Source organism: Panthera uncia, chromosome D1 (assembly GCF_023721935.1).
Source record: "Panthera uncia isolate 11264 chromosome D1, Puncia_PCG_1.0, whole genome shotgun sequence".
Lineage (NCBI taxonomy): Eukaryota > Metazoa > Chordata > Mammalia > Carnivora > Felidae > Panthera > Panthera uncia.
In genome coordinates, this window is record NC_064808.1 from 39,242,409 (window position 1) to 39,257,432 (window position 15,024).

General features: G+C 39.8%; 2 protein-coding genes across 6 annotated transcripts in view; one reads left to right on the forward strand and one right to left on the reverse strand.

Moving 5' to 3' along the window:
- HPS5 (HPS5 biogenesis of lysosomal organelles complex 2 subunit 2) overlaps window positions 1-12,400 on the forward strand; it is a 39,607-nt gene extending 27,207 nt beyond the window's left edge. For all 5 annotated transcript variants that reach the window (XM_049617803.1, XM_049617823.1, XM_049617813.1 and 2 more), the window contains 9 exons: window positions 490-567; window positions 1,092-1,669; window positions 2,456-2,576; window positions 3,004-3,159; window positions 3,910-4,029; window positions 4,874-4,987; window positions 6,375-6,481; window positions 9,048-9,318; window positions 10,454-12,400. In XM_049617803.1, coding sequence (XP_049473760.1) covers window positions 490-567; window positions 1,092-1,669; window positions 2,456-2,576; window positions 3,004-3,159; window positions 3,910-4,029; window positions 4,874-4,987; window positions 6,375-6,481; window positions 9,048-9,318; window positions 10,454-10,514 — 1,606 coding nt within the window. In that variant the 3' untranslated portion in view covers window positions 10,515-12,400. The remainder of the gene's footprint in view (window positions 1-489; window positions 568-1,091; window positions 1,670-2,455; window positions 2,577-3,003; window positions 3,160-3,909; window positions 4,030-4,873; window positions 4,988-6,374; window positions 6,482-9,047; window positions 9,319-10,453) is intronic.
- The window catches only part of LOC125913211 (L-lactate dehydrogenase A chain), a 968,541-nt gene that overhangs the window by 94,985 nt on the left and 858,532 nt on the right, over window positions 1-15,024 (reverse strand). The window lies entirely within an intron of this gene.

Sequence of the window (15,024 nt, forward strand, 5' to 3'; positions counted from 1 at the left end):
TTATTTTGAGAGAGAGGGTGCACATGTGAGGGGGGAGGGGTGGGGGAGAGAGGGAGAGAGAGAATCCCAAGCACGCTTTGGGCTTGAACTCATGAACCATGAGACTATGACCTGAGCTGAGTCATTTACTTAACCCACTTAACCACCCAGGCGCCCATCCCCCCTTTCTTCCTAATACACATACCACCTCCTTGGGAACACTTCCCTTGATTGCCTTATCAGAAAAATTACTCCTTTTTCCGTGCTTTACGAACATAGTGTTTGTGCCGCTCTTTAGCGTTCATTTTATTCTCATTTATGTTATGGTTAGTTGTTTGCATGCCTTTCTTTCTCTCTTGAGTTTACTCATCTTGAAGCCGTGGATCATTTTTTGTATTCATCTGTTTGTGTCATGTAACGTTCAGTACAGTACGTGTCACTTAGTAAGCACTTAGAAATATTTGTTTAAGGAAGCTCTGATCCCCTCTAACTCTTTTCACACTTCTCTAGGGAGAAAAAAGAAGTAATTAGTCAACCTCCAGAAGAGGACAAGTTCCAAGACCTCAAAGTAGCAACAGCAGAAGCAATGTGAGTATTTATGAACAAGAGAGGTTTTTGTTTTTTTTTTTATGTTTGTTTATTTTAGAGAGAGAGAGAGAGAGCCAGTGAGCGTGAGTGGGGAGGGGCAGAAAGAGAGGGAGACAGAATCCTAAGCAGGCTCCAGTATCCGAGCTGTCAGCACAGAGCCTCGCGTGGTGCTCGAACCCACAAACCATGAGATCATGACCTGAGCTGAAGTTGGATGTTTAACCGACTGAGCCACCCAGGCGCCCTGAATGGGAGAGTTTTATAGTGAATGGGAATGACTTCAAGGTCATCAGAAGTGGTCCTGAGACCATGTGGGCAAAGATAGTCTCATTTGTAATTGAAATTCAACAATTAGTATTAAAGTTACTCTCATATTGTCATCTTGCTGAGATAATTGTTAAAAGTTGAAAAGTAACATTTATTCCAGATAAGTATGCTATGTCCGGTAGGTTTGCTTAGCATGAAATAATTTGTTTTAAAAAAACACATGAAACATAAATTTCATACTTGTCTGTCTTGTGTAGGACCAAGCTACAGGACCCACTGGTTTTGTTTGAACCCAAGTCTCTGAGAATGGTTTTACAGGAGTGGCTTTCGCAGTTAGAAAAAACATTTGCCATGAAGGACTTTTCAGGCATTTCAGATACTGGTAACTCATCCATGGCATCAAACCAGGATGTGCTATTGTTTGATGAGTCAAAAAAGGGAGTATTAGATGAAGATAATGAAAAAGAAAAAAGAGACTCTTTAGGCAATGAAGAAACTGTTGATCAAAGAACATGTGAATCTACAAGTAGTCTGAGGGAGCCCTTGGATGACCTTTTCCAAGTGTGTTCTCCATGCAGCATAGCTAACAGTCTTCAGAAGGATCTGGCTGAATTGGCAACGTTGTGTTTGGAATTGAATGTATTGAATTCTGAGACCAAAAGCACAAGTGGACATGTGGACCACACTTTGCAACAGTACTCTCCTGAAATTCTGGCTTGTCACTTCATAAAGAAGTACTTTTTTGTCCTGGACTTGAAAAGAGCAAAGGAGAGTATCAAGCTTAGTTACGCTAAAAGTCCTTGTGTTTGGGATACTTTTATTGAAGGATTGAAAGGTAATAATCAGATTGCCTTATCAAATATAAATCAGTATAGAGGACAATAGCATCTTAGCATTTTTGCATTTAAAAAAAAAAGATTTAAGTACAAGATTATTTCCATTTTGGTCAACCTCCATTCTGTTTCCCACTCAATTTAATTTTTATGGTTTAATTTGCAACTGTATTATAAGAAATTCATTTTATTTCTCTTAAAGTCATACTCAGAAAACATATATATAGCAAAATTGGAGAAGTTGAGATTCAAATGAAATGTGTTACAAATGCGGTCATATAAAAACAAGAAAATCGTTTATGTAACTTACTAATGTAGAGATAATATATGCCATATTTTGAGTACTTACTGTGTGTCACATATTGTGCTAAACACTTTAAGGAGGTTTCATTTCCTATCTTAGAATTATTTTCAGAGTGGAGGGTGTTACTCCATTTAACGGGTGAAAAGAGTGAGGCACAGAGAGATTTTAATAATTGAGTAGTCTGAACTGTTGTGATAAATGTGTCACAATAACTCAGATGTAGAAGTTTATTTCTTGCTCATATAATATCCAGGACAGGTTCCAAGTCATTGGGAAACTCGCTCCCATGTGGTAATCTAGGTTGATCTTAAGGTCCTTAAAAGTAGAGATTGTGTCCTGTCCTTTTTTTGTTTGTCCTCCAGTGCTTAACCATTGTGCCATGCACCCAGTAGGTCCATAACTAATGACTGTTGAATGAATGTGTTCATGAACTGAGTATTTATAGCTACGAGATGAAAGGAAAAGGGTGTGCTTTATCTTTCAGAAATGGCAAGTTCCAGTCCTGCGTATATGGAGATAAAGGAAGGAGACCTACCAACAAGATTAAAGTTAGTGAATGACTCAGTCCCCTTTGACAGTCCTTTGTTGATTGCTTATGCCGCCAGGTAAGTTGTCCTCTGCCATTTATATGAACTAAAGTCATGGTGTTTGGTTTTGGTTTTGGTCTTAATCTCTAAAGTTTTACTCAGTTGTATGGTGGGCAGCTTCTTGTCATTTTTTTTTTCTTTTTGAAAAAATTGTTTTTTCTTTTTGAGAGACAGAGAGAGAGCACGCAAGCAGGGGAGGGGCAGAGAGTGAGGGAGACACAGAATCTGAAGCAGGCTCCAGGCTCTCAGTTGCCAGCACAGAACCTGACTCGGGTCTGGAACTCACCATGAGATCATGACCTGATCCAAAGTTGGAAGCTTAACCACCTGAGCCACCCAGGCACCCCGATTGTCATTTTTATTTCTAATAAATGCCTAGATAATGTAACCAAGTTACGTCATCTCATTGAAGTTGGAGACTAACTGGTTTTGTTTTTAAATGCAGATTGTATGAAACGTTTGGAGAATCTGCTCTTCGGTCCTTAATCAGGTTTTACCCATCTATTTTGCCTTCGGATGTCATGCAACTTTGTCATCATCATCCTGCTCAGTTTTTGGCCTATTTAGACAGTCTGGTGAAATCAAGGCCTGAAGATCAACGGTGAGAAGGCGAGAATATTTGCAGACTCTCTTTTCTTTTGATAAGGCATTGTTTCCTTTGTATAAGCTGTTGTTATGTTCTTACTGCCACCTGCCACACAATTGACACACCTGTTATGGAAAGGATGGTTTTGGCAGTCATGTACCGTTCTTTCACAGTCCACAACACATACCATAAATGTGCACATAGCTAGTGTACTTCTCTTCACTCTGTCTCAGGGATTCTCAGTGAATCAGTGATGATCAATGATGATCAATGTAAAATTAAACCCCTGCTTCACGTCCTACACTAAGGCAAATAAGCTTCCTTGTTGCCTCTGCTGGTGAGTGGATTTATTGCCACCTCTTTGTTGATAATATCCCAGCTTTTTGTGGATCTCAGTCCCAGATCTCATCTCTTTTTTAGACTGAGGTCTCATTTCCTATTTCTACATGGCCCTTGGTTTCAACACCTTCCCCCCCCCCCCCGCCCCCCACCCTTTCTTCATCTCATTGATTTACATTTGCCCTACTGGCTTTCATTTCTCTTTTTGTTTTAGGCCTTTTGGTATTTTCCTTATTATCTTGAGCTCAACTGTTCACTTAATAGGCTATTAGATTTTCACCAGCATTTCTAGACATTTTGTAGCAGAGGGTTTTCAAGTCATTTCATCTACTATTTTGGTCCCCTAATAACATTTTCTTCACATTCCTACATTTTATGTTTCCTTTCTCAGCATGAAGATGATTTTTCTCCCCAACTTTCTTTCAGGCCATCCTTCCTTGAGTCCCTTCTACAACCAGAATCTTTAAGATTGGATTGGCTGCTTTTAGCAGTGACCCACGATGCTCCCCCAAGCACAAGCACTATGGATGATGAAGGAAACCCCAGGTATAAAAGTTCTCCTTCCAGCTCCGATGTTCTCCTAGAATGGAACTGCTTTATTCATTCATAGCATTCTGGGCTTACTTCAAGAATAGCTATGGAAGAGACTGACCCAAGTCATAGTAGTAAGGAAACTGAGTGTACTTCTTAGTGGTTCTGAACATTTTTTGAGTTACAGATCTCCGATGATTCCTCTCAGAAAAATGCACATCCTTGCACAATTTTGTACATGATTTCAGATAATTAAGCTCTTTCGTGTATCCACATTAAGAGTCCTTGATGATTAAACCTGTATTAGAGGGAGGAAATTGTATGTTTTCTTCCTGGAAATTTCTAGACATAGCTTGATTTGGGACTAAAAAAAAATAATCCATAAGAAATACATACTGATACATGTAATGTATTAGAAATGTCTCTTGTGTTTACCTCTAAGAGAAGCTTTTTAAAAGCCACCCCCACCGCCCCGCCATATGCCTATCATATATGCCTAGACAAAAGGTCTAGAAGGAGATACTGTGGCTGTCTATGAATGAGAATTATAGGCTTCTTTCTTTTGCTTTTTATTACCTAAAATGTCTAATTTTAAAAAATAAACAGGTATTTGTTATAGGAAAAATAGCTATTTTTAGTTTTTCAAAAGCCAAGTAAAAATGTTTGAAAAATATAATAATAATTGATATAATGATATAATGGATATTATAAAAATATAATAACAATGGGAAAAATAAGTGACAATATGTTAATTATGTGACAGATATAATTAAACTCTATACTTATCTATTAGATGGTGCATAAGCATTTTGTAAAAAGTGTTTCATGTCTAATTCACTGAGAGTTATTCATTTCACAGGCCCCATTCACACTTGCTTTCCTGGGGTTACAATCAGCTGCTGCTCCATCTCATTAAACTACCTGCAGATTTTACAACCAAAGAGAAAATGGCTGACATCTGTAGGTCTCATGGGTAAGTGAGAATTGTTTTAGAAGCTAAAGTTTAGCTTCTTAGTTCGTAACTTTATAGTGAAGGACCTGAATCGATATGCTTTATAATTTGGGAATTCTCTTTACTACAGAGAAGTGACTTTTATTTTAAGTGATAGTAAAGTAGATGTCTTTTTCTTTTAAAATTTTATACATATTTTTCTTTTGTGTAGAAGACATTGGCCTTTGCTAATTCCTCTCTCCCCCTGGTCCTTGGTAGCTAACTCCAGTTCTCAGGCACTTGGATGGTATTTAATTAAGCACCAGACTATGTGCTAAGAGTTAACAGTTGATACAGGGTTCCTGAGAAGGGAGAGATTAGAATGTGCTCAATAGAATTGTTGGTGAAGGACTTAGGGAGGAGGGAGGAGACTTTGGAGGTAAAGCCCTGAAGGCTGGACAGGATTTGTATTGATAAAGGAGCCCAAGAGGAGGGTGGGTCAGATGAGAGAAACAGCAAGAACAAGGGCATGAGAAACTGACCATTGCTTTTTATCCATACCGCATATTAGTTATTTATTGCCTGGCAGTGTTACCTTATGGCTCTACCTGGATTATAATCTTTTGGAGATAGGGACCAATGTCTTTCTTTTTCTTTGTAATTCCTAATTCATACAGTGATAGGTACTTGATACATATCTGTTTATTGATAATAAGGGATGAAACTAGCCAGGTGTGGTAGGTGATGAGATCATGTAGGACCTTGAAAGCTCATCAGAAGAATTTATTGGTACAGAAATGACATGATAAAGATGGAGCTTTCTGAAAATCATCTCTGGTGTTGGAGATAGGAGGGCCAGCTAGGAAGCTGTCATAGTAATTCAGGTATGACTGAATTGGTGATGAGTATGGCAGCAGAAGGAGCATATCCAAGGGACATTCTGAGGGAAAATACAGTGGGACTTATAAACCATGGGTATAGCAAATAAAAGAGGGGGAAGAGTCAAGGAGAACTTACATAGTTTGCATATTTGGGGAAGAAATCTGAAAGTTTATAAAGTATATATAAGCTTACACATCTCATAATTAGTGCTTGGCCTCAAATATCAGTATTTATCTCTAGCTTTTATTCTTTTTTTCGTACACACTCTAGATCGAGGCTGTCTAATAGAATTGTCTATTAGATAATAGGAATATTATCTAGTTATTTCTAATTATTTCTATTATCTATTAGATAATAGAATAATGCTACCACATTGTCCAACATGGTAGCCATTAGCCACCTGAAAACTTGAAATATGGATTAGTCCACTGAAGAACTGACTTTTTATTTAATTTAAATTTAAGGCTAATGTCTACTTTATTGGACAGCACAGCTCCAGATAAATTCACTGTTTTTATTCCTTTCTTCAATTTTTGTTTCTTTAAAGTTTCTGGCCTGGGTATCTTACTCTTTGTTTGGAGCTGGAGAGAAGAAGAGAGGCCTTCACCAACATTGTGTGTCTTAACGATATGAGCCTAATGGAAGGGGACAATGGTATGTAACTCCCAGTTGGTTACTTTTGGTTGTAGTATATTAGAAGCCACTGCAGAATTTTCAATAAGGATACTTGGTTGAACATTTCAGTGATCCTGTATGTAATCCTGGTTAGCTGTCAAATTTGTGGAGGTTTGTTTTGTTTTGCTTTGTTATTTATTTATTTACTTATTTTTTATTTAATTTATTAAGAGAGAGAGCATGAGCTGGGGAGGCAGAGAAAGAGAGAGAATCCCAAGCAGGCTCTGCACTCTCAGTGCAGAGAGCATCTCAGGGCTTGATCTCATGAACCATGAGACTGTGACCTGAGCCAAAATCAAGAGTTGGACGCCTAACCAACTGAGCCACCCAGGTGCCCATTGTTTTGTTTTGGTTTTTATCAGTACCACTTAGTATATTATAAAATCGTAATTAGAATAAACTATAGGCAATTTTTCTATTAACAAGTGCCTACTATGTGTTAGTCACTACACTAGACACTTTTCCATCTGCTGTTTAAATAACAAACCTTTGGGATATTTACTGTTATTTCTGTTTTACAGAAGTTATAACTGAGGTCTGGGGGAAGGACAGTTAGTTTCCCCAAAGCCATACAACTGGTGGAGCAGGTGTTCAGACCCAGGTCTCACTGACTGTCTTTAAAGTTTGTGCTCAGAATCTTTTCTCTGCACCATGTTGCCTTTTACACAGCCAACAGTTCAGTATCATTAAAATGAACTTAAAGTGGAGTGGCAGCCAGCTTTCCCAAGTATTTAAATACTTAAAAATTGTTTTTAAATTTTTATCAATCCAACACAGATAAAATGACAGAAGGCCAGGGCTTTGACACACTGATATCTGAGGTCTGAGAGTCCATCTTGGTCTGTTTTCTCATGTTGCTTTATTCCTCTCAGTGCAAAGATGCCAACTGCATGACATCAGGGTCCTTCATTCAGCAGTGTGACCTATAGCCTTTTGCAGCTCTATTGGTGTGGGAGAGGGAAAGTTAGAACAGAGCAAAAAAGCCAGTTCACTGGCAAGTGTTAGTTAGCTTCAGATGTCCCAACTATTGCAAAAATAATTATCATCTTTGTTTCAGAAATGAAGAGGAGGGGGGCGCCTGGGTGGCTCGGTTGGGCGTCCGACTTTGGCTGAGGTCATGATCTCGCGGTTCGTGAGTTCAAGCCCCGCATTGGGCTCTTTGCTGACAGCTCAGAGCCTGGAGCCTGCTTCGGATTCTGTGTCTCCCTCTCTCTGTTCCTCCCCACTCACGCTCTGTCTCTCTCTCTCTCTCTCTCTCTCTCTCTCTTTCAAAAATAAATAAAGCTTAAAAAAATTTTTTTTTAAAAAGAAACGAAGAGGAGACTATAAACATACATATCCTTCTGAAAAATAACAGAATAGTTAAGATGATATAGTTAACAGATAATAGTTAAGATAATATCTTAACAGAATAGTTAAGATGTACGTGGTTTACATTTTTAAAGTCATGATACAATGTTTGTTATAGATAAAAACTGAAAATTCAAGAAGCATAAACAAAATAAATCCCACTTAAAATCCTTTCTTCCCATTTTGTTAATAAAATAATAGTTGTTCTTACCCTTGGTGTGTTAAATGGGGGTCTTTTCTTGACACTTCTCTTTTCCCCATAACTCATATTAATTGCACTTCAAGGCGTTGTTAGTTTTATTGCCGGATGTGTATCTCATATCTGTCTACATATTTTTGCTCCACCACCAGCTCCCTGGTCCTAGCTACTCGCCTAGATGGCTGCAGTCACCTCAGAATAGTCATCTGGTTTCCATTCTCTCCCACCTTTAATCCATTTTCCCTGGAGCAGCCAGAAGGGTTCTTAAAAACAAAAATTGGATGACGTGGCTCCCTTCCTTGAAACATGCTACATGGAAATCAGAATAAAATCCAGGCCTTTGTGCACTGTAGGCCATTCTTTGAGTTCCTTCCTTGAATTCCAGTTCTGTTCTGTGTCAAGTTGCCTTCCATGTTTCCTTTGTCAGAAATGCAGGCTCCTTCACCCTCCATTCCCGACACCCTGCGACCTCACGCTTGTCCATATGTGAGGCACAGGCATGTGCATCTCTGAGCTTGCCCAGTCTTTCAGCTATTTGCTCATCTATCCCGTCCTCACAGAGCCCTTCTCAGATTCCCCCTAAACATGCCATTCTCTCTGATGGTTCCCTGACCTTTTCCTTTAATGCACTTAGCCCAGTTTATAAGTATAGATTTAGGTCTGTGTTTACCTCCTTTACTAGACTGAGCTCCAGAAGAGTGTAGGGCTCATCATGTCTGGTTGGTCTCACACTGCACATCATGTGCCTAGCCTAGACTGTACCCAAGTAGTCCTAAGTGAGCAAAATGAAGAATTTTGAAGCTAATGTTGTGACCTCTCCTATCATGAGTTACTTATTCAACAAATGTTCAGAAAACAATTTTGTGTTAGGATGATATTATGTTCTTATGTTTTGGTTTTAAATGTTTTCACAATGGTTCTGACTGTCTCCTATATGCAGGCAGAGCATTAAGAGCCATTAGAGCCAAAATTGTGTGTTTCTGTGTGTTTGTGTAGGTTGGATCCCAGAGACTGTGGAGGAATGGAAGCTTCTCCTACATCTCGTACAGAACAAGAGTACAAAGCCAGCCCCCCAGAAGTCACAGAATGGGAACTTCAGTGATGGGCCTTCCCCCATCAATGTGGAAAATGTGGCACTTCTGTTAGCTAAGGCCATGGGCCCAGATCAGGCCTGGTCATTGCTACAGGAATGTGGTTTGACCCTTGAGCTGTCACAGAGGTTTACTAGAACCTGCGATATCCTAAGGATTGCGGAGAAAAGACAGAGGTAATAACCTGTCATGCCCTTGTCATGCCGTCTCCACAGGTGCTTGGGGAATGTGGAAGCTCAGAGATTTTCAGAAGGGGGTGGGGCTGTAGAGATCATTCAGTCCCAGCCCCTCACTAACAGATGAGGGGACTGAGACGCCTCTGCTAATTAAGGTGATTGAGGAAAGAGGCTAAAAGTAATTATTGTGTCTCATACTTGTGACCAAGACACTCTGTAAGTTCATGTGAATACCCAAATCTGGTGTGTACTCAGTTCTTGAAGACCGTTATTAGTACCAAATATCAAGTTGTCTCAGGGCTTTTTTTGCTTTTGTTTTAATTTTGGTAAAATACAGATAAAATAAAATTCACCATCTTAACCATTTTTAAATTTGGTTCAGTAGTGTTAATTATGTTCATATCATCTTGAAGACCTTAAACTTTACCCATTAAACAACAACTCCTCGTGACCCCCTCCATGCAGCTTCTCGTAACCACCAATCTATTTTCTGTCTCTATAGTTTTGACTACAGTAGTCTCTTTGAGACCCTGCTTTCAATTCTTTTGGGTGTATACCCAGAAGTGGAATTGCTAGATCATATGGGATTCTAGTTTTAATTTTTTTCAGGAACTGCCATACTGTTCTCCATAGGGGCTGCACCATTTTACATTCCCACCAATGATGCACAAGGGCTCCATTTTCTCCATATTCTCACCAACAGTAGTTATGTTATTACTATTATTTTTTGATAGTAACCATCCTAATGGGCATGAGGTGAGAAGTATTTTGGTTTTTATTTGTATTTTCTTAGTGATTAATGATGTTGAACATCTTTCCATGTGCTTGTTGGCTGTTGTATATTGTCTTTGGAGACATTTCTATTCAAGTCTTTTTGCCTGTTTTTAAATCACGTTTTTTTGTTATTGTATGAATTTTTTATATATTCTGAATATTAACCCTTTATCAGATATATGATTTGTGATATTTTCCCCTATTGGATAAGATGCCTTTTCACTGTGTTGATTGTGTCTTTTGATGCACAGAATCCGTCAACTTTTTGAATCCTTTAATTCTTTGTGGGTTCAAAAAATTTTTTTTTGTAAATAGAACAATGAAAACTAAATGTGCTTGTTTCTTTTCTTTGGGATTTCAGAGCCTTGATACAAAGCATGCTTGAAAAATGTGATCGGTTTCTCTGGTCTCAGCAGGCCTAGTGGAAGAAGATTCATCACAATGTCATAATATTTTGAGAAAAACTGAGTCATGCTCCTGAGCCTCCTGAACACATTTGCTGTGGAAGGAAAGGTACCACCTCAAAACCCTGCCACCTTCCTGGGAACACTTTTGTCAGTGTCCATAACTTCTGTATCTGTGGCTCTGTGAACTCAGTGTTTGTCAACCAGGGTTGAATTTTGAAAGGAATCAGTCCTTGTTTGCTGAATCGAAGTGTCCTGGAGTCCGAATGTGAAAGTTCACAGCTGAATTACAGTATTATTTTCCCCTTGCTAGTGAATCGGGGGAATTATTTTCCTATTGTGACTCTTCATGTAGGAACAGAAGTTTCTCATCCTGCTTATAATGAAGACAGATAAAGTCATTGGCAGGAGTTGAATTTTTTTTATATCTTACCTGGAATAGTTGAGAAATTTATTGACATAAGACTGGGCATAACGGAATTAACACATAAAATACACGAAACACTGAAGATTCAGATTAGATATTTACATGAAATGGCCCCATATTTAAATTGAGCTAATTTAAAAAATATTTTTCTCCAATATTTGACATTTTCTAATCTGAACATATATACAAATGACTAATTTATTACCAGAAATGTTTTATCTCTAATCTTTCCTAAACAGTGCTCCAAAGGAATCATGCACCTTTAAAAATTATTTTTTTTAAAGCCATAATAAAGGAAAGCTTAAGTACTAACAAAGACTGCAGCGAGCACTTGTGTCATTGAAGCCATGCACTAGAATGCCTCCATCAAGCTCCTGTATGTTTGCATAGCATGTTACATTAATGATACATGTAAAATCTGGTTAAGTTTTTATTTGAATAGAATACAGACATGAAGTTTATTGTGAGCAATTTGCAGGAAGGTGTTGGAGTAAGCTCAACGTGGAGTAAGAAAAGTATTGGATACGTTGAATGATTCGCTTCTTTTTTTCATTCAGAACACAGCCAAAGAACTATAGACAGAAATTGCTGTCATGCTTCCACATGATATTCAGATATCATGTAACCAGATGGGTTGAAGACATTATCAGAGAAAGGAGGCTTCACAAAGTTTCTTAGAGTTTTGGGAAGCTTGGAAAATCTAACAATTGTGGTCTACAGTGGGGGTGGGGGTGGAGTGTGTGTGTGTGTGTGTGTGTGTGTGTGTGTGTGTGTGTGGTGTTTCCCCTTATCAAACAATTTCCTGACACCAGTTGGGTGTCCTACAATGCAACCCAATTCTGACACTATTGACCCAAAGGCAGCATCAGATCCCACAGGTAAAGGGCTCAGTCCCAAAAAACTCTCCTCCACTTTAGACACTGATTCCAAGTCCAGGTTGTTAACTATACTTCTGACCAAGAAGAAACATTTTATTTACTAGATTGCCAACTTCTTATAAAAGGATGTAATTTAGGAACAGCCAGATAGAAGACACATGTAGGGCAGGGTACGGGGAAAAGCTTAAGGAGCTTCCATGTCTGCTCTAAGCGCCACCTTCTCCAAATCTTTGTGTTCCCAATCTAGAAGCTCTCTGAATCAAGTTCTCTGCGTTTTTTTTATACCTTCATTACAGGGGCGTGATTAATTAAATCATTTGTCATTAGCTATTGAACTCAATGTCCAGTCCCTTTCCCTTCCTGAGGTCAGGGGTGGGGCTTGGGGGATGAGACTGAAAGTACAAGACACCTCTATGGCACTCATCACTTGGGAAATTCTAAGGGCTTTAGGAGCTCTGTGCCAGAAAAGAGGAAGACCAAATATATATTTCTTACTATAAGTCACAATATCATACCTTCCCACTAGCATTAGCTGGATTTTGGCTGTATTGGATTATGTTGAATGTGAGTCTGTACTAAGGTAAAGAGCAAGAACCCTCCCTTCACTGTCTCTCAGCTTTTGTCATTACATAATGACATACTGTCCACAAGAGAAAAGAAATCTCAGGAGACAGCCTGAACTGGCACAGTCGTGCAGTCATTTCCTAACAGATTATTCTAGGGCATATTACAGCAATCCTCATTTGCCAAAAGGGTACAGAGAAATTTATAGCACTAAAAAACATAATTGCATCATCTGAATTTATCTTCCAAAGTAAACCAAGCAACAACAACAAAAGTCCCCTTCAGTTAAACATTTAAATTTCATCAGTCTAGTTGGCTATTAGGCAGTGTTTTCAAATACAACTTGTATCTTTGACTTCCCTGGAGATGGCTGGACAGTGATTCATGGTTGCATCAGTTTTAACAGGGCCACAGATTCGCATAGTGGCTGAGAGCCTGGGTTCTGAGGTACACTGTCTAGCTTTGAATGTTGCTGTGTGTCTTTCTAAGTGACCTTGGGAGAGTTACTTTGTTTTCTGAGTTTCAGTTTTCTCATCTATATTATGGGGACAGTAGTAGCAGTCACTCAGGATAGTTTGAGAATTAACTGAGGTCATAAATGTGAAGCATAGAACACAGTGCCTGGCGCATAGGTTAGAGCCAGCTGTTAGTGACACATGAGACTAGAGTGCAGGGCAGTAGTGCTTGTGACCAGTGCACGGGTAATAAATATTAGCTGTCATTTGAAAGGTATGGAATATCCTTTTACTGCTTTTACCCTGTAGTGATCAGACCCATGTAAACTGGTTTGTATGAATCTGAGAGAGTGAGAAGACCAAAACTGAAGTTAGTAATTTCCTTGTATGTGTTAAATCTGTCCCCGTTCTGCCCAAGGCTCAAAACCTTGTAGTCATCCCTGCCTCTCCCGCTCCTCAACCCTCACTTCTAGTCATCAGATAAATCCTGTCAATACTGTGTTGGTGGTGTTCTCCAGAGGTCGTTTTTTTCTCCAGTCTCCGTTGCTGCCCATCCACATTCTCGTTACTCCTTGCTTGCCTGAACGCTTGGAGCAGTCTTAGTGACCTTTCTTTCTTCACGTCTAAAGTCTTGCCTTCTCCACTGCCGCCACTCAGTCTCAGCTCCTCAAAGTGTAAGCACCTAGTATCACCCAAGTTAGGTGATTGACAAACTTGCTGTATGTCAGAGTCACCACAGGAGCACGTGAAAGATAACTGATTTCAGGGATCCTGGCCCAGACCTGGAGTCTATACATCTAGGGTCTAACTTTATCCTCAATTGACCTCCCACCCCCATATCGTTCCTAGATTTAGATACAGAGTTATTTATCCTGGCTTATAGATGAACCCCTGTCTTGGTCCCATGGGAACTTAATTAGACATCCACTGTCAGAATCCTTGTCCTCTCGAGACAGCCTTAATCATGCCTTTTCCCAATCAGAAACTTTCAGACTCCCCTCTGCTTTCAAAATAAAACCCAAATCCTTGAGCCTGTCATTGAAGGCCCTCCGTGACTTGTTTCCAAACTCCGTTTCTCGGCTCCAGAGTTTGTCCTTCATCCTGGGTTCTCTGTTTCTTGGATACGCTCTGCACTTGGACCTCTGGTTGTGCTTCTGCTTAACCTGGACATGTCCTTTGCCCCAGTCCCCACCTGCTGAAACCCACCAGGGTTCTGTGCCTTCAAGTTCTATATGTCAAGTTTGGTTGTTTTAAAATGTGATAACATACAGGTAACTTAAACCTTACCATCTTAACCATTTTTGTGGCAGAACAAGGGGCTGAAATCTCTCCTCCTGCCAGGAAACAGTAACTTTAGAGTGGGTTCAGAGCTTTCCCTACCCTTTCACTTAGAAGAAACCTGCATACCACTAAACTTCCCGAATAGCACTACAGAATTACAACACACGCTGCTGTGTGAGATGGGGAGTCTGGAGTTTCCAGTCAGTCCTGGTCTAATGGATCAGATACAAACCACAGAAGAAGGCTGGGAAAATTTCCACTTGATAATTCTTTCCAGAGGGCTCAGAGAAGTACTACCTGGCACCACTGTGTCTTAAACAGAGAATGTTTTCCCATCTTGCCCAAGTAATACATTATTCCAGCTGGGTGACTCTGAGTCAGTGTGAATATTCAAGGTGATGGTTCCCGCTAGTGTTGCGGCACTGTTACCGGTAGGCAGAGCCTGGGTTTAGTGACATCGTGTCAGTGGTCTTGATCCCCCTGTAGCTTTTCCTAATAAACCTCCTGTCTTTATAGCATGAGGCCTGTGTAGTTCTGCAGAGCCCCATACTTAGCCAGGGCCCTGGGCCTGCTTGAATGCCCTGCTTTCATCATCTTGGAATTTTTAATAATTTCTGAACACATTTTTATTTTGCATTGGGACCCATTACATTAAGTAACTGGCCCTGGCTGCCACAGTAGATCTGAGGTGGGGCCTGAGATTTTGCATTTTTTAAAAAATTTTTTTAATGTTTATTTTTGACAGAGACAGAGCATGAGCGGGGGAGGGGCAGAGAGAGAGGGAGACACAGAATCCAAAGCAGGCTCCAGGCTCCGAGCTGTCAGCACAGAGTCTGACGCGGGGCTCGAACTCACAGACCACGAGACCCGATCTCACAGATCATGACCTGAGCTGAAGTCAGACGCTCAACCGACTGAGCCAC